General features: G+C 53.8%; 1 protein-coding gene across 1 annotated transcript in view; it reads left to right on the top strand.

The window, feature by feature from the left end:
• Megf8 (multiple EGF like domains 8) overlaps positions 1-18,255 on the top strand; it is a 41,637-nt gene that overhangs the window by 12,190 nt on the left and 11,192 nt on the right. Inside the window, 21 exon segments of the mRNA XM_033765815.1 lie at positions 2,070-2,270; positions 2,662-2,862; positions 3,750-3,986; positions 4,776-4,894; positions 4,976-5,107; positions 5,198-5,311; positions 5,630-5,878; positions 6,330-6,529; positions 6,948-7,158; positions 7,254-7,503; positions 7,989-8,121; positions 9,997-10,244; positions 10,321-10,431; positions 10,568-10,686; positions 10,977-11,184; positions 11,649-11,829; positions 12,373-12,536; positions 13,384-13,528; positions 16,250-16,481; positions 17,566-17,689; positions 17,854-18,067. Of these exon segments, the coding sequence (XP_033621706.1) occupies positions 2,070-2,270; positions 2,662-2,862; positions 3,750-3,986; positions 4,776-4,894; positions 4,976-5,107; positions 5,198-5,311; positions 5,630-5,878; positions 6,330-6,529; positions 6,948-7,158; positions 7,254-7,503; positions 7,989-8,121; positions 9,997-10,244; positions 10,321-10,431; positions 10,568-10,686; positions 10,977-11,184; positions 11,649-11,829; positions 12,373-12,536; positions 13,384-13,528; positions 16,250-16,481; positions 17,566-17,689; positions 17,854-18,067 (3,793 nt within the window).

Genomic DNA, 18,255 nt, shown 5'->3' with positions numbered 1-18,255 from the left:
TTTTTAAATGGATTTTGTTTGTGGTGCTGGGCATTGAACTCACGGCCTGGTATACGCTAAATTCACACTCTGAGCTACATCCCCAGTCCTTAATGGGTCCTTAACACTTTTGTGTTTCCTCTGCAAATCTTTACTTTCAAGGGTTTGATTTGCCCTGTAGACGTAGATATGTGCATATGTGTGTGTGTATGTGCGTGCATATGTACATATGTGGTGCTTGGGGACTAAACCTGGGGCCTCACACATGCTAAGCAAATGCTCTACCACTGAGCTATAGCCCCAGCCAAAAATTCTTTTTTTTTCTTTTCCCCAATACTAGGGATTGAACCCAGTGCCTTGCTCATGAAAGTGCTCTACCATTGAGCTACATCCCTAGCCCCAAGAATTTTTTTATTATGCAAAATATATATAAAATTTACTATAAGTGACATTTAGCACATCCACTATACCGTGCAATGATCACTACTATCTAGTTACAGAACCTTTTTATTTTGTTTTGTTTTTGGTTTTCAAGGCCAGGGTCTTGCTGTGTAGACCAAGCCAGTTTTGAACTCACTATGTGCCCAGGCTGGCCTCAAACTCATGGTGATCCTCCCGCCTCAGCTTTCCAAGGGATTAGAGCCATGCACCAGTACACCGCTCACAGGACATTTTTATTGTCCCTCAGAGCAACCCTGGACTTATTAAATAGGTTTCTTCCCACTGCCCTGTTTCATCTCTGGCAACCGCTGGATTTGCCAGCTCTAGACATTTCATGTGAATGGAGTTGTATGACATGTGGCCTTTTCTCTTGGGCTTCTTTCCTTTGCACTGAGCTGAGCTATAGCCCTAGCCCCTTTTTAAAGTAATTTTTATTTTGAGACAGGCTTTTGCTAAGTTGTCCAGGCTGGGTTCAAATTTGTGATCCTCATGCCTCCGCCTCCCAGAGTGCTGGGATTATAGGCGTGTACCATCATGCCTGGTCTAATTTCAGTTTTTGTAGGTATATATAGTACCTCGGTGTGAAATTGCTGGGTCATACTGTAATTCTACATTTAACTTATTGAAGAACCACCAGACTTTTCTACAGGGGCTCTGTATCGGTTTTTGTTTTGTATTGATTTTTAAAATAGAGTATAATTCACATATTCAAAAACTCCAGTGATTCCAACAGTGGTTGGGTTATAGGTCTCTCCCATCTACCTACTCTACTTCCTACTCCTGCAATGGTCCAGGACAATCTAGCTCCAGCATTCCCCAACTTGAGACCACTAGAAATCCCCAGAAGATATTTTTTTTACATCCTTCCAGTACCTTCAAATGCAAGTAAATGTGAATTTTTGATTATTTTGCTTTCTTGCACAAAAAATAGTGTATTTATTCTTTATTACCACTTCCTGACAAGCTTTCCCATAACAGAACTTAGTAAATACTTTGCTCTTTTTTTTTGTTTTGTTTTGTTTTGTTTTGAGGTGAGGTCTTATATTGTGCAGTCTGATCTCGAAATCTTGTGCTCAAGTGATCCTCCTGCCTCAGCCTCCTGAATAGCTGGAATGACAGAAGTATGCCAGTATGCCTGGCTTTTTATGGCTGTGTAGTATTCCATTTATATTCAAATGCCACAGTGCTGTTACAGTTTATTTCCTGGTGAGCAGTAATTGGGTTATTCCACTCTTCTGCTATTGTAAAGTCACATACTACATACTAGCAATAGCAATCATAGACTGCCTCTTGAAACATTGGGCCTGGGCTTGGAAGGGTTTTGTTGGAAAGGTAGTAAGTTAGGGAACAAGATACTGAAAGATCCAGTCCTGGAGTTTTACTGTAACCTGGAGAAGAGCAGGGGCTGGGGTTTAAGGTGGGCTCTTAGACCCTGTCACCTATTGTCTGGATTTGAACCGTGACTTTTCTCCCAGGGGGACAACCTCTGCCTAACCTCTGCCCTCCACCTGGGTTTCTCATTGAGTAAATGGGGAATGAAATTGGCCTGACCCATCTTCTTTGGCTGTGATGTAGGACTGTGGGAATGTAGGGACTTGGGGGCCACGAACAGAGGGTTTCACATGTGCACTCCATTCCTGCTGGCGCAGGTCTCGATTGTCCGCAGTACAACCATCACCCTCACGCCCAGTCCCGAGACAGACGTGTCTTTGGTCTACCGTGGCTTCATCCACCCGCTGCTGCCAGGAGGGCCAGGTGGGCCGGGGGCTGAGGACGTGTCTGTGTGGGCCCGGGCCCAGCGCCTCCACGTTCTGGCCCGGATGGCCCGTGGCTCCGACCCAGAGAACATGGTGAGGGAGCCTGGGACATTTGGGGGTGTGTTTGGCAGGTGAGGATGTGATACAGGGCATCTGGGGTGATGTGAAGGTTCAGAGGAAGATGGGAGAAGCCAGAGGTATGGGGTGTATCCTTAGAGGAACAAGAGAGCCACTGGGGTTTTCATCTGTGAACACAATTTTGGCGACTTGGACGAGAGAGAGGCAGATTTGAGTCAGCAAGTCAGGCTCCCCTGAGGAGAAGGTGGGTCTCTGGGGAACTTGGGGGTGCCTTGAAGGTTTTCAAAGACTAAGGAGGTCTGAGGCCCTCTTTCCAGGAGGAAGAGGGGTGCTAAGGGGCTTGGGGGCCTGAGGAAGGAGAGTGATGAGTCCTGAGGGCCCTGTCTGTCTCTCCCCTCCACCCCAGGAGGAGGTGGGACGCTGGGTGGCTCAGCAGGAGAAGGAGACGAGGAGGCTGCAGCGCCCTGGATCTGCTCGCCTCTTCCCACTGCCTGGGCGAGGCCATAAGTATGCAGTGGAGATCCAGGGACAGCTTAATGGCTCGGCTGGCCCTGGGCACAGCGAGCTCACTCTGCTGTGGGATCGGACTGGTGTGCCAGGTGGCAGTGTGAGTGCCCAGCCTGTCCTCCGAGCCTTGACCCTGTCCCCCAGCCCTGGCCTTCTGAGCCCCAGGCCACAAACTCTGACTCCCTGCATCCTGATCTCTGATTCCTTGACTCTTCCCCTTTGAACCCTGTACCTCACCTTGAACTATAGAACCCAACCTCTGGTCCCATATTCTGAAACTATTCAAACTTATTTATCTTTCTTTTTATCTATAATCTGTCTTTCCATCTTGTCCATCTATCCATTTTTGTGGTGCTGGGGATGAAACCCAGGGCCTCGTATACAGTGATACTTTGGTTCATGAATGCTTCTGTTTGCAAGCAATTTGATTTGCAAATAAGTGTTTGGTAAAGTTTTGCTTCCATTTGCAAACTGCCTTGGGTGACAAACACAACCACAACTACAACCACAACCACGGCCCTCTTCCCCATACAAATACAAATGCAGCCATCTTCCCCCAAATCATTAATCACATTAAGTCATAAACCAAGGTGTCACTGTGTGCTAGGCAGGCACTGTATCACTGAGCTGCACCCCAGCCCTGATCGTGTTCCTGAGCCCCATCCACATCTTCACACTCCTGTCTGATCTCTGCCTTCCATGCTTTGACCTCTAATCTCTAGATTCCCTCCAACCCTCTTCATTTGTTTTCTGATTTCCTAAATCCTTACTGTTTCTGTGTTTGCTTCTCAATCTGATCTCCAAATCCTTAACCCTTAACTCCAGTCATTAGCTCTAAGTTCTTTTTGTGTGTGTGCTGGGGATTGAACTCAGGACCTTGCACTTGTAATGCAGGCACTGTGCCATTGAGCTAAATCCCCAGGTATTGGCTCTGTGTTCTGACCCCTGCCCCAGAGCCTGACTCCTGCTCCTGTGCTCTGCCTCCAGGAGATCTCCTTCTTCTTCCTGGAGCCCTACCGCTCTTCTACCTGCACTGCCTATTCCTCCTGCCTGGGCTGCCTGGCTGACCAGGGTTGTGGCTGGTGCCTAAGCAGTGCCACTTGTCACCTGCGCCAGGGTGGGGCCCACTGTCAGGACGATGGAGCAGGTGGGTCCCTGCTGGTGCTGGTGCCTGCGCTCTGCCCGCTCTGCGAGGAGCATCGTGACTGCCACGCCTGCACCCAGGTACCTGCTGGGTCACGGCCTGTGTGCGTAGGGGTGGGATCTCAGCATAAAGGCAGCCAGAACAGGTGACAAGAAGGGCCCCCTAACTGGCAGGGCAGCCTGGGAGCCCTGGCAAGGTGCAGAGGGTGGACAGCTAGGGCTGTTGTCCTGAGTCTGCAGGCAAGAACCAGATGGGGAGAGGAAGAAATGGGACTGGAAAGATGGGCTTCTGGGAGTCAGGATTTGCCCTCTTGCGGGGCCTAGAAGATGTAGTTGAACTCACTGCCCAGGTAGCCGTGGTCACGGAATAGATCTTCAGGCCTGCCAGCTCCAGTGCTGTACTCCACTGCATCCACTTTCCCTGGGAAAGGGACTAGCAGGGAAGACAGCACTCCAGCCTCTATTTCCCCTTTCAGCCACAAAGGGGAAGGAGCTTTTTCATTTCTGTTCCCATCCCAACCCACCCCACAGTTGGACAGAAATCCCTAAATCGTGTTTCATTGGCCCCTGTTGGGTCTTGTGACGGCTCCTGGTCCTTGTCATCACTGCGGTTGGGAGGGAGTGTGGCCTTTGTGTATCTCAGGATTCCAGGGATCGAATCTGACCCCCGACCCCCAGTCCCCGTAGAATGGAGCTGCTGCACAAAGAAGGCTGGGCACTGAGCACACAGAACACAGATGTTGTATGGCTAAAGGCGGAAGGGCAACTGGGGCGGGAGGTGTTTGGAGGGTTGGAGGGTGAGGGGCAGCACTGGGAACCCAAAGGAGTGAGCTAAACTGGGCTCTGACTCCTCACTCAACCTCCTCCCAGGACCCCTTTTGTGAGTGGCATCAGAGCACCAGCCGCAAAGGGGATGCAGCATGCAGCCGGCGGGGCCGGGGCCGGGGCGCCCTGAAGAGCCCGGAGGAGTGTCCCCCACTCTGCAGCCGGTGAGCCTGGCTGGGCCTGGGAAGCGGGGGTGGGTGTGTGGGGTGAGGGCCGGAGTGACAAGGCCCCGCTTCCTGTCCCAGGCGTCTGACCTGCGAGGACTGCCTGGCCAACTCCAGCCAGTGCGCCTGGTGCCAGTCCACCCACACCTGCTTCCTCTTCGCCGCCTACCTAGCCCGGTACCCACATGGGGGCTGCCGTGGCTGGGACGACAGGTGCGATTCTGGGGTGGTGCCGATGGAATGGAGCTGTCAGCCAGCTGAGGGGACCAGGCGCCGACACCCCACGTATCTATTGCTCCACAGCGTGCACTCTGAGCCACGGTGCCGGAGCTGTGATGGCTTCCTGACCTGCCACAAGTGCCTGCAGAGCCATGAGTGTGGCTGGTGTGGCAATGAGGACAACCCCACCCTGGGACGGTGAGGGGCTGGCTTGGGGGGACGGGTGGAGCCGGGAGCGGGCTCTCCCTCCTCAGTGACTCTGACGGCCTCTTTCTCTTCCCTTTTGCCCTGGCCCCATGGCTGCCCTTGCCCTTCCTTGCCGTCTTACATCTCTTTCTCTTCTTTCTCCTTTCTCCTTTCTCCGTTTCTCCCCCCTCACCACGTTCCGTTTCCCCTTGCCTTTCCTTTGTTCTCTGTCCTGTTTTTCTGTTTGCCTTTTCTCTCTCCCCATTCCTGTGTCCCCGAATCCCCTTCTCTCTCTGGTTTCTGTATTGTGCCCCCCTCCAATCCCTCTAGGTGCCTACAGGGGGACTTCTCCGGGCCCTTGGGTGGGGGTAACTGCTCTCTGTGGGTGGGGGAGGGCCTAGGGCTGCCTGTGGCCCTCCCTGCCCGTTGGGCCTATGCCCGCTGTCCAGATGTGGATGAGTGTCGCTTGGGCCTGGCACGGTGTCATCCGAGGGCAACCTGCCTGAACACACCCCTGAGCTACGAGTGTCACTGCCAGCGAGGCTACCAGGGCGATGGCATCATGCACTGCAATCGCACGTGAGTGAGGCACGGGTGGCCGTGGAGGTGTCACCCCGGGGTGGGGGCTTGCGGTGGAGGAAGAATCATCATGGTGCTGGGCTCCCTCTTGTGGAACCAGCATCCCCACTTAGCCTCAGGTTTTTACCTTGCAGGCTGGGACCTCGTTTGAGTGGCAGGTCCCCAAGGCAGTGGTAGTTGCCTTGGAAATGGGATACTCAGTCTTCAGCACTGCTCAGGAGTTGGCAGGCCCAGTTGAAAGGGGGTTTTCACGGTGGTGATAGGTGGTTGCCATGGAGACAGGCGTTATCGTATGTGGTAGAGTTACTGTGGAGACAGGTTCACCCACACAGCCAAGAACCCGTGGGAACAGGCAGCCCCTTGCGATGGTATTGCAGTGGGTGGACGGGTGGGGATGTTCTGGGTGTCTAGGCCTGCCGGGCCCTTTCCCCATCCCCGCATGGTCCCTCAGGTGCCTGGAAGACTGTGGTCACGGTGTGTGCAGCGGTCCCCCCGACTTCACCTGCTTGTGTGACCTGGGCTGGACATCTGACCTGCCCCCACCCACACCTGCCCCTGGGCCCCCTGCCCCACGTTGCTCCCGAGACTGTGGCTGCAACTTCCACAGCCACTGCCGCAAGCGGGGTCCTGGTTTCTGCGATGAGTGCCAGGGTGAGCAGCCCTTGTCCCGAGGCCCTTTTTTTTTTACTGTGGTGGTGTGGTGATTGAAACTAGGGCCTTACCCATACTAGCAAATGACACGGGATCTAGTGTTGAGCTACACCCGCAGCTCCCTTCTCTCTTCTTGAGGCTCCGGATTTTTCTTCCCCCAGGGTTTCAGTTTCCCCTCATTCGGCTCTCAGTCCCCTTGCTCCATTCCTTGCTCCTGAGCCGAACAGGTTTCCGTTACCCTCTCTCTGGCTAAGCCTTCCCCATCTTGGGACTTGCTATTTATTCCCCAGTCTGGTCCTTTCACTCCTTTGAGGCCACAAGGGCTGGAGTGGGGGGTGGAGATCCGCTGAACCAGTTGGTCTGGGGTCCATCCTGCCCTCCCCCTGACTCTGTGTCCCACTTGCTGGGGCCTCCACAGACTGGACGTGGGGGGAGCACTGCGAAAGGTGCCGGCCTGGCAGCTATGGCAATGCCACGGGCTCTGGTGGCTGCAGACCCTGTCAGTGCAACGGGCATGGGGACCCACGCCATGGCCATTGTGACAACCTCAGCGGGCTGTGCTTCTGCCAGGACCACACTGAAGGTGCCCACTGCCAGCTCTGCTCCCCAGGCTACTACGGGGATCCCCGGTGAGCCAAAGGGCCAGCAGGGCTTAGTAGGGTGGGCTTAGGGGCATGGTGGGCTGGGGCAGGACTGGTCTGACACTGGTTCTTCATCTCCCCAGGGCCAGTGGCTCCTGTTTCCGGGAGTGTGGGGGTCGTGCCCTCCTCACCAACGTGTCCTCAGTGGCTCTGGGGTCCCGCCGCTTTGGAGGTCTGCTGCCTCCAGGTGGCGGGGCAGCAAGAGCTGGGCCTGGCCTGTCCTATTGTGTGTGGGTTGTTTCAGCCACTGAGGAGTTACAGCCTTGTGCTCCTGGGACCCTCTGTCCCCCACTCACCCTTACCTTCTCCCCTGACAGCAGTACCCCCTGCACGGTGAGCACTGAAGAGTCTAGAGCTCAGGTGTACAAGTCAGAATGATGTCCCCCACCCATTCTGGATTTCCAGGCTGACTCTGACTTGCATGTCTCCTTTTTTCACCCTTCAAATACCAACTCCTCTTCTCAAGCTGTCCAGTGATTAGTTCCTAAGTCTGTAGACCCTTCCATTTCCCTGTTTACTTAATTCCTGAATGACCACCCCCATTCTCTAAACCCTCAAGCTCCCCTTCCCTAGACGAGGCATAGTAACTTCTTACACCTTTGTGTGAGGTGGTTGGTGGTGGCTGCCAGGAGCTTGTATTGAGAAAGAGCCTCAATGCAAGAGTGCCTGATTGATTAGCTGTGTCTGCTTTGAATGTAGGAGGGAAAGTGGTGGCCTCCGTGCCAGATTGACAGTCTTCCCAGACTCAGATTGTCCTAAAACCCCTCTTCCCAGACCCCAGAAAGGGTCCCCTAACCCTTGACTCTGCACCCTTCCAGCTGAGCTATGTCCTGGCCTTTGATGGATTCCCGCGCTTCCTGGACACTGGCGTTGTCCAGTCGGACCGGAGCCTCATAGCTGCCTTCTGTGGCCAGCGGCGGGACAGGCCCCTCACTGTGCAGGCCTTGTCTGGTATGGGGGCTGAGGGCAGTGGGACCTCTGTCCTGGCTTTGTATCCCTTGCTCCTGTACTTGTCATGTGCTTGGGCCAAGGACCCAGGTTCCAGCCGAGACTGCCACGGGATTGCTGGGTGATACAATTCCTGGTGTGGATGATGCAGTTGCTGTCGATCTCTAGGCTTTCAGTTTCCTCGGCTGAGAGCAAAATAGGAATTTTCTAGCTGGGCTGGCTCCAGAGAGAAGAGCCATGCAGGGCGTGCAGAATGTGGTGGGTGGGAGAATCCTTTACTGTCTATTTAGTGTAGTGGTTTTCGGGGATGGCTTTGTCCCTCAGGACCTTTGGTGATGCCTGGAGTCATTTTGACTGACGTGATTGGGGTGCTACTGGCATCTGTAGATACCAGATGCGGCTCTGCATTCTATGTTACACAGCACAGCCTCCACAGCAGAGCTACTGCCCTTAACATCCCTAACATTCATAGTGCTGAGAGGTTGAGAAAGCCCGCGGAAGGGATGGAGATGGGTAGAAAGGCAGTGAAAGGGCCAGAGTTTGGAAATGCTTTTCTTCTTACTGTGAATCAGAGCACTCAAGCTGGAGATAAAGGGGCAGATCGTAATTGGCCTGTTGGAGACTGCGTGAACTCCAGGCCCACAGGGAGCTCCTGGAACTGAAGGGACTTGCCCGACACTCGGCAGATGTTTCCCACACTGAGCTGGCCTCCGCTAGACACTGGGGTACAGCAGTGAACAGGGAACACAGACACTGCCCTCGTGCACTGGGGAGGCGAGGGGGCAAACTGCAGGGAACAAAGCAGTAGACTCAGAATATTGTTGCTCTCCTGGTGAGGCAGAGGAGAGGAGCAGGCTCCTGGCCTTGCTAGGGGGCTGGGGCACTGGGAAAGCCTTCTTTGCAGAGGTGAATTTGGCTGCAGGCAAGAAGCTGGAGGGATTGGAAGGCATTTTCTCCAGGCGGGAGTAGAGATGCCAAAGCCAAGAGCAGGAGGGAGAGGCCCAGCCCCAGCCGGAGCGCACAGGATAGGGTGAACTCAGCAGTCTACAGGACCCTATCAATTCCCAAAGGAGACTCTTTTTAAGAAAAATACAGTTATTGAAGTATATTTTACATATCACAAAGTGTTTTACAATGAATTTCTGTTCCGCCACCCACAAAACTGCTAATATTTCTAAGGAAAGTTGGTCTTATGTAAGAGCAGTGGAAATTAGGAAGGTTTGGGGCTTGCCCTTGATGGGGTCAGGTTCATATTTTAAGGATCATGTGAGCTGCTGGGAGGTAGTGTAGGCAGCCAGGAAGACAGCGGGGAGATGGCCTTGGTGTCCAGGTGACATGAAAACACTGCCTTGAATAGCAGCCAAGGAGATGGCAACCAGCAGCTGAACATGAGAGATTTGTAGGCTATATATCTATCCACCTACCTGCTGGTCAGTCATCTATCTGTCTACCTATTTATTTACTTCTTTTTTATGGCACTGAGTATTGAACCCAGGGCCTTGTGCGTGCTAAGCCTGTGCTCATTCACTGAGCCACAGTCCCAACCTGAGATTCAGGCTTTAAATGGATGGAGCCAGGTGTTGTGGTGCATGTCTGTAATCCTAGCACTCAAAAGGCTGAGGCAAGAGGATTACCTCAAGTTTGAGGCCAGTGAGTTCAAGGTCAGCCTGGACTACACAGCAAGACCCTATTTCAAAAAATAAAATAGATGGAACTTGATGAGTTGGCAAAGGGAGGGATGTGCAGAATGGCCCACAGCAGTGATATAAAGTGATTAGGGTGCTTCCCTGCCCAATTCCTGTGGGTTTTTCTCCACACCTGGGGTAGAGCAGTGCCAAAAATGTGGCTGGGAAAAGACACTGGCTTCTCTCCCCACAGGGCTGCTTGTGCTACACTGGGAGGCCAACGGCTCCTCATCCTGGGGCTTCAATGCCTCAGTGGGTTCTGCCCGCTGTGGGTCAGGAGGTCCTGGGAGCTGCCCTGTCCCCCAGGAGTGTGTGCCTCAGGATGGAGCTGCAGATGCTGGGCTCTGCCGGTGTCCCCAGGGCTGGGCTGGCCCACACTGCCGCATGGCTCTGTGTCCCGACAACTGCAATGCCCACACTGGGGCTGGGATTTGTAACCAGGTACAAAGGGACAAGGCCAGCCAGGTGGGATGGGGGGTGATTAGGGCCCCTCTGAACCCCTTCCTGCTGTCCCCAGAGCCAAGGTGTTTGTATCTGTGCTGAGGGATTTGGGGGCCTGGACTGTGCCACGAAGCTGGATGGTGGGCAGCTGGTCTGGGAGACCCTCATGGACAGCCGCCTCTCTGCTGTGAGTTGTGCCTCAGTCTGTCCTGTGGATCATTTCCCCGCCTCCACTCCGGGGACCACCTGTCCGGGACCTCTGCCCTTGCCTGACACTTTGTCATGACCTTAGCCTGACCCCTGGCATCCCTGCCATCACCCAGGACACTGCTAGCCGCTTCCTGCACCGCCTGGGTCACACTATGGTGGAGGGACCTGATGCCACCTTGTGGATGTTTGGGGGCCTGGGCCTGCCCCAGGGGCTGCTGGGAAACCTGTACAGGTGAGGACTGCTGTGGGAGGATTGGGATACCTGAATGAGTAAAGGTTACCTCAGGGCCTGCTAGGATGTCTGTCACCCAAGAATCACCTCAGGGAGTGCAGAAAAGCCCCTAGGGGGAGGGACACTTGTCACAGGAGGCTTATGTATGGACACCCAGACCTGGGGTACTATTTGGGTGGTGCTGGTGCTGGGGATGGTAAGATGATTGTCATGGGAAGGTCACCCTGAGGATGCTGGGTATCTGCTGAGATGACTATACAGTAAGGGTACTTTTTGTACCTTGGCCCCAGGTACTCAGTGAGTGAGCGGCGGTGGACACAGATGCTGGCAGGAGCTGAGGATGGGGGCCCAGGCCCGTCACCCCGCTCCTTCCATGCAGCTGCCTATGTTCCTGCCGGACGTGGTGCCATGTACCTGCTTGGGGGCCTCACAGTCGGGGGAGTCACCCGTGACTTCTGGGTCCTTAACCTTACCACCCTGCAGTGGCGGCAGGAGAAGGTGAGCATCTACCCCCGTGCCAGGTCCGGTAGGGATGGCCACAGTGGCTCCTGCACGCTTCACCACTAGAGGAAACTGTCCTCCTAGGGTTCCAGCAGAAGTCCCAGAATTGAGTTTCACTGGCCACCCTGGGTCACAATGAAGTCCCAGTCCAACCCCTGGCCAAGGGTCTGTGGTGCTGTGTTGGACCAGCTGGGACACAGTGAGAGCAGAGGAGCAAGGGCTTACCAAAGATGCACAGGGGTTATCTGAGCCTGAGGAAGGGGTGCGAGAAGGCAGAACTGAGCAGAGCCTACCGCACAGCTGCCAGGGCACTTGCTAGTCAGAGGCTGGAGTTTGACCAGCCTCACAGAGCTCACTACCTCCTTAGCAGTTCAGAGGGACCATGGATCTGGGTCTTGCTTTTACCCGCAAGGTGACCCCAACCTCTGGCTCCTTGGTGACCTTGACTGTCTGTTTTACAGGCTCCTCAGACCATGGAATTGCCAGCAGTTGCTGGTCACACCCTTACTGCCCGCCGAGGCCTGTCTCTGATCCTGGTGGGTGGTTACTCCCCCGAGAATGGCTTCAACCAGCAGTTGCTTGAGTACCAGCTGGCAACTGGCACCTGGGTGTCCGGAGCCCAGAGTGGCACACCCCCAACAGGTGGGAGCAGGAGCTGTCCAGGGCTTCATGCAGACTCTGTCCCCACCCATACTGTATTCATTGCCCACTGTACCTTATTATCTTCCTGCCATCACCTAAGCCCACCCAGATTGTCAGGGAGCCATCTCTAGGGACGTTCAGTTTCTCTGCCCCAGACTCTATGATGCACTGCCCATTTCCTGCCCATTGTGGCCACTGTCTCCCTCCCTGGGGTTCTGAGATCCCTGGCCCCATGAGTCTCCTCCCTTACCTCTCCTCCATGCTTTGATCCAGCCTCTAGATATTCTGTAACCCTGTCCCCCTCCCACCAGCTGGTCCTAACTTTCTTGGCATTGATTCTGTCTTCCCTTTCTCTGAGTCACTAGTGATTGCCCTTTAGAACCCAGAGGGAGGTGTTGGGAAGGACTTCTTAGTCTCTGGTCTCAGGGCCCGGTGAGGTAGTGGCATGGTCGTTGAGTAGAGCAGCCTGGGAGGTTGCTGGGAGGACATTGCTGGTTGTCAGCCCTGTCCCACCATCTCTGTGGTCGTTCTGCTTCTGTCCAGGTCTCTACGGCCATTCTGCGGTCTACCACGAGGCCACTGACTCTCTCTACGTATTTGGTGGCTTCCGCTTCCACGTGGAGCTGGCAGCCCCATCCCCGGAGCTCTATTCCCTGCACTGTCCTGACCGTACCTGGAGCCTGCTGGCCCCCTCACAGGGGGCAAAGGTCAGAAAAAGTGTTTCCGACAGATAGCTGTAGGGACAGGAGGGAAGTGTCCCTGTACCTAGTGCCCCGTGGATCGGCTCCTTCTGAATTTCTCCTGCCTTCCCTCCTTTGTAGCCCCTTGCCTTGAACTGTGGCATCCTGTGGTCTCTTCTTTCCATTCCTGATTTGAAGGAAAGAATCCTTAGCCAGGAGGTCAGGGGTATGGGCTCTGCATCAGCTCTGCCCTGACTCTTGGTGTGGCCTGGCAGGTCCCTCTCTCTCCTGGGCTCCCCATCTATGAAAACATAGGGCTGGGCCAGGGATTTAGCTTAGTGGTACCACGCCTGCCTCGCAAGTGCAAGGTCCTGAGTTAGATCCCTGGTACAAAAAAAAAATCATAGGACTGAAGCTCCTTGTATCTCCTGCCTTACAAGGTCAAGGAGGACAGGGTGTGAGGGCACAGGGAAGCCATCTGTGCTGTTAGGGACAATTGTGCTTGTGTTGTACACATGCATGCAGAAGCCCCTGTAGGAGAGGAGACCACAGAAGATACCTCAGGGGGCCTCATACCCCAGCCCAGCTGCAGGGATCACTGAGGAGTGAGGTTTTTGTCTCAAGTCAGGGCCAAGTTCATGGGGAGCAGCATAGGTCACGGGGTCTCCAGGGAAGAGGAGATGGTTCTGTGGATTTCTCTTGAGGGATCCAGGTGGTCCCAGAGGAGTGAGGTGAGATTTGAGGAAGGCGAGGATTGGATAAGTAAAGGGGTGGGCAGGAGGGGATATTCAAGGATGTAGGTGGGCCGCAGGGGAGCGAGTGGAACAAGGGAATGGGCTCTGACTGGCCATCCCTGCTTGTGTCTCCCTGACAGCCCCACCCCCGACTTTTCCATGCCGCAGCCTTGCTAGGGGACACCATGGTGGTCCTTGGGGGACGCTCGGACCCTGATGAGTTCAGCAGTGATGTTCTGCTCTACCAGGTCAACTGCAATGCCTGGCTCCTGCCCGACCTCACCCGTGAGTCCCCCGCAACTCTCCTTGGGAGGCTGAGGGACACCCCCGGGAGCCTTGTATCTGTCCTGGGACCCCCACTTATTAGAAGGCACTCAAGTTAGGAATGGTGACACATGCTTGTAATCCCGGCACTCTGTGAAGCTGAGTCAGGAAGATCACAAGTTTGAGCCCAGCTTGGGCAACTTAGCAATTTAGTGAGGCCTGTCTCAAAATGAAACGTTAAAAAAATAAAGGGACTGGGGTGGTGTGGGGTGGAGATGTAGTTTAACGTAAAGGTCTGGGCTTCATTCCAATACCAAAAGAAAAAACGAGTCTAGGTTCTTTGTACCCAGCAGCAAAGCTCCTGTCTCCATATTTTCTAAAGACCATGGAGAAGCCCTTCTTCCTTCTTTTTACTTTGAAATTTTTATTTTTATTCTGGTTATAAAAGTAATATGCATTATATATACATTGTAGGATAGAAAGAACAAAACCCAGCCATAATCCCCCTCTAGAGACAACTACTATTGCGTGTAGAGAGTCTCTTTCCAAGCTTTGCTGTTCATGGGTTAGGATGGGCTTATATCCCTCCTTCCTTCCTTCCTCTCTTTCCTTTTCACTTCTTTCTCTCTCTCTCTCTCCCTTTGTTTCTTCCTCTCACCCCCCTTCTTCCTCCCTTCCCCTTCCCTTCCTCTTCTTTCTTGGTACTGGGGATCAAATTTGGGTCCTTGCACTTGCAAGGCAGGTGGCAGAACCACAGAACTAAATCCCCAGACCTTTATTTATTTTTTTTGCGGTGCTTCCTCTCTTTCCTTTTCACTTCTTTCTCTCTCTCTCTCTCCCTTTGTTTCTTCCTCTCACCCCCCTTCTTCCTCCCTTCCCCTTCCCTTCCTCTTCTTTCTTGGTACTGGGGATCAAATTTGGGTCCTTGCACTTGCAAGGCAGGTGGCAGAACCACAGAACTAAATCCCCAGACCTTTATTTATTTTTTTTGCGGTGCCAGGTGTGGGTGCTGGGTATGCTGTTCTCCTGACCTGTAACCCCAACCCACACCTTGCCTTTTTTTTTTTGGTACCAGGGATTAAACTGGGGACCTTGCACTTGTGAGGCAGGCGGCAGCACCACTGAGCTACATCCCGGCCCCACACCTTGCCTTTTTATTTCACTTCATGTTATGACTGTGTTTGTGTTTCTGAGCCTGTCTCCTTTCCCTTTTTGTCTCTGCTTCTCTCTCTCTAATTCTCTTCTCATAATCTCTCTCTCTTTTTTTCTTTTGAGTCTGGAAAGAACTGAAATAAAATTTTTGTGACATAAAATTACCCATTTAAAATGATCTGTAGGGCTGGGGGTGTAGCCAGGTTGCAAGGGCTTGCCTAGCATGTGCAAGGCCCTGGAGGTACCTCTGCAGCACTGTAAAAGTAAATACATTTTTAAAAACAATCAGGGGGCCAGGTGTGGTGGCGCACATCTGTAATCCTAGCACTCGGGAGGCTGAGGCAGGAGGATCACCGTGAGTTCGAGACCAGCCTGGGCTATATAGTGAGTTCCAGGTCAGTCTCAACTACATAGGGAGACCCTGTCTCAACCCCCCCCCAAAAAAAATAAATAAAATAAAAACAATCAGGGATGGGGATTTACCTCAGTGGTTACTGGTGCCTGCTTCACAAGTGCCAAGTCACGAGTTTAATCCCTGGTACCAAAAAACAATAATAATAATAATCAATTTAGTGGCATTTAGAGCCATTACAATATTGTGTATGGAATTACCACCTCCATCTGGTTCCAAAACTTTTGTCTCTGGTTTTTTTTGGTGCTGGAGATCGAACTCTGGACCTTGTACTTGTGAGACAGGCAGTGGTACCACTGAGCTAAATCCCCAGCCCTTATCTCTGTTCTCTTATTTGTGTTTTGTTTTGTTTTTTGTGGTACTAAGGCTTGACCACACATGCTAGCATGTCTCACACGCTGGGCAAGTGCTCTTCCACTCCATCCCTTTAAAAAAACATTTTTTTAAAAAATTTTTGAGACAGAGTCTTAATAGTCACCCCAGCTGTCTGTCTTAGTTACTTTTCTCTCCTTGCTGAGACAAAATACCTGACAAAGTTAAAGCGGGAAAGGTTTATTTGGCTTATGTTCCTAGAGGTTTCAGTCCATAATTGGCTGGCTCTAAGGCAGGGTGGCAGAGGGACAACTGGCCCGAAGATAGCAAAGCAACAGGAGAGTTTAACAGCATGTTTCTGCCCCTTTTAACCCATCCAGCTTCTGGGATTAGGGCGGTGCCAAACCAGTCACTTACATCTACTGGTTTAGTAATCACACATTCTTAATCCCAGCATCACACCTTGCAGATTCAGCCACCTCTGAAAAAGGAAAGCCCCACCTTATCCACATGAGGGTTTGGAGGGACATCTAAACACAAGCCATAACACTGGCCTTGAACTTGTGATCCTCCTGCCTCAGCCTCCTGGAGTAGCTAGGATTCCAGACAGGCACCCCTGTTCCTGACTTGTCTTGGTTCTCATTCTTCACTATCTGTTCCTTTGTTCTCTGCCTTTCTTTTCTGTCTTTTGCTGTCTGATTCTCGTGTTTATTTGTCCTTATCTATCTCCTCTCCATATTTCTGTGTCTGTCTTTGCCCTCTTCTGTCTTTGTCTCCTCTAGGTGACCTTTCCAACTGGCTTCTTTGTGTGGGTATCTTCCCTACATTTCCTGTCCTGCCTCTCTGAACACCCCATCTTTCCTCAGGTCCGGCCTCTGTGGGACCCCCAATGGAAGAGTCTGTGGCCCATGCGGTGGCAGCGGTGGGGAGCCACCTATACATCTCTGGGGGCTTTGGGGGAGTGGCCCTGGGCCGCCTGCTGGCGCTGACCTTGCCCCCTGACTCCTGCCGCCTGCTGCCCTCACCTGAAGCTTGTAACCAGTCTGGAGCCTGCACCTGGTGCCATGGAGCCTGCCTTTCCGGGGACCAGGCCCACAGGTAACCATGTGGCTGGCAGATATCGCAGGCAGGGGTGGCGCCCTCCTAGGGGACTGCACTAGGTCTCAGGAGCATACTGTCCGTTAGAAAGACGGGCTCACGCGTGGGCAAGTGGAGGAGTCATCACAGGTGGGGCGGTGTGCTTGTGGGCTAGAGGAGTTGGGTCTGAGCTGGACCCTGAACAACTGGTATCATTTAGACCAGCAAAGTCAGAGTAGCCTGCCCTGGCACATCTGAAGGACAGTCTGCGCTGGGGGACCATGAGACTGGGAGGGTGGGTGGAGTCAGCTCAGAAAGGGCTTCTGTTGCATGGCCAAGGTGCCGGGTTCTGTCCCACTCCACAGTCCCTTCATCTGCAGTTCGGGGATCCAAACATCTCTGCCAGCCAAGAGGTTCCTAGGTTTGCACCAACTCACTTGACTATTACTTGTCCTGCCCTCATGCGAGGCTACGCTGGGCTTTGTCACATGAATTGTGTTGTCATGTTTACTACAGGAGTCTGAGTGGCTGTCTTTGGGGTGCTCCCCCAGGCTTCTGGGTGTATGTGTAACAGTAGGAGCACCGACTGCTTTTCCAAAATGCAAAAGTTTGAAATACACCTATTCCCATAGAGTTTGGAAAAGGGATTGTGGGCCTGCACTTTGGGCAGTGGGCAGCCACAAGAGGTTGGAACAGGAGGGGACAAGCCAGGCCTGGGCAGCAAGATCCCCGAGGCTGTTGTGAGGGTCGGACTGCTGAGAGGAGGTGGCAAGGGGATCAAGAACTAGCTAGGGCAAGAGGAAGAGCCCTGAACTAGGTGAGCGGTTGTAACTGGGTGGTGAGGAGGACGCAGTCGGAGAGAAATTCAGGAGGCAGAAGGCCCAGTGGCTGAAGGGGCAGGAAGACGTGGGTATTTTTTCATGTCTCCAGCCTGAGTGATAGGTGGATATGGGACTATCCACTACCAAGGGCTGGGAGGACCAGGATTGGAAGGTCTGTGCCGAATCCATCTCGGGTCCTGGTGTGGAGGGCTGCAGTAGGATGTCCAGGAAGTAGGAGGCTGGGTCCTGGCTAGAGTGAGTGAGCCAGGCCTCTTGTCCCCCAGGTTAGGCTGTGGGGGTTCCCCCTGCTCCCCGATGCCTCGCTCCCCAGAGGAATGCCGACGTCTCCGGACCTGTAGTGAGTGCCTGGCCCGCCATCCCCGGACCCTGCAGCCTGGAGATGGAGAAGTAAATGGGGCAGGAGAAGCAGGGGCAGGAAGGTCCTGTCCCCCACTCTGGTCAGCTGTCTCAGGAACCACCAAACTCATCAGCTGTGGTTGGTTGGGAAGAGCTGGCTCAAGAGGGGTGCTGGGACCCCTGCAGATCCCACCAAGCCTGTCTTCTCCCGCTAGGCATCTGCCCCCCGCTGCAAGTGGTGTACCAACTGCCCCGAGGGTGCCTGCATCGGGCGCAATGGCTCCTGCACCTCAGAGAATGACTGTCGCATCAACCAGCGAGAGGTCTTCTGGGCCGGGAATTGCTCAGAGGCTGCATGTGGGGCTGCTGACTGTGAGCAGTGCACACGGGAGGGCAAGTGCATGTGGACGCGGCAGTTCAAGAGGACTGGTGAGCTGAAGTGCTCAGTCCCTGAGAGGCTTTGGAACCCTGGATCCTGCGTCTGAGGGAGGAGGGCTGGGCTTGGACCCCTGGGTCCGGGGGAGGAGGCTGGGCCTGGACCCCCGTGTCTGAGGGAGGAGGCTGGGCCTGGACCCCTGGGTCCGGGGGAGGAGGCTGGGCCTGGACCCCCGGGTCTG

This window comes from Fukomys damarensis, unplaced genomic scaffold (genome assembly GCF_012274545.1).
Source record: "Fukomys damarensis isolate Sample0158 unplaced genomic scaffold, DMR_v1.0_HiC HiC_scaffold_19, whole genome shotgun sequence".
In the NCBI taxonomy this organism is placed as follows: Eukaryota; Metazoa; Chordata; class Mammalia; order Rodentia; family Bathyergidae; genus Fukomys; species Fukomys damarensis.
The sequence above is the reverse complement of the archived record's forward strand: the minus strand, read 5'-3'. Positions and strand labels throughout refer to the sequence as shown.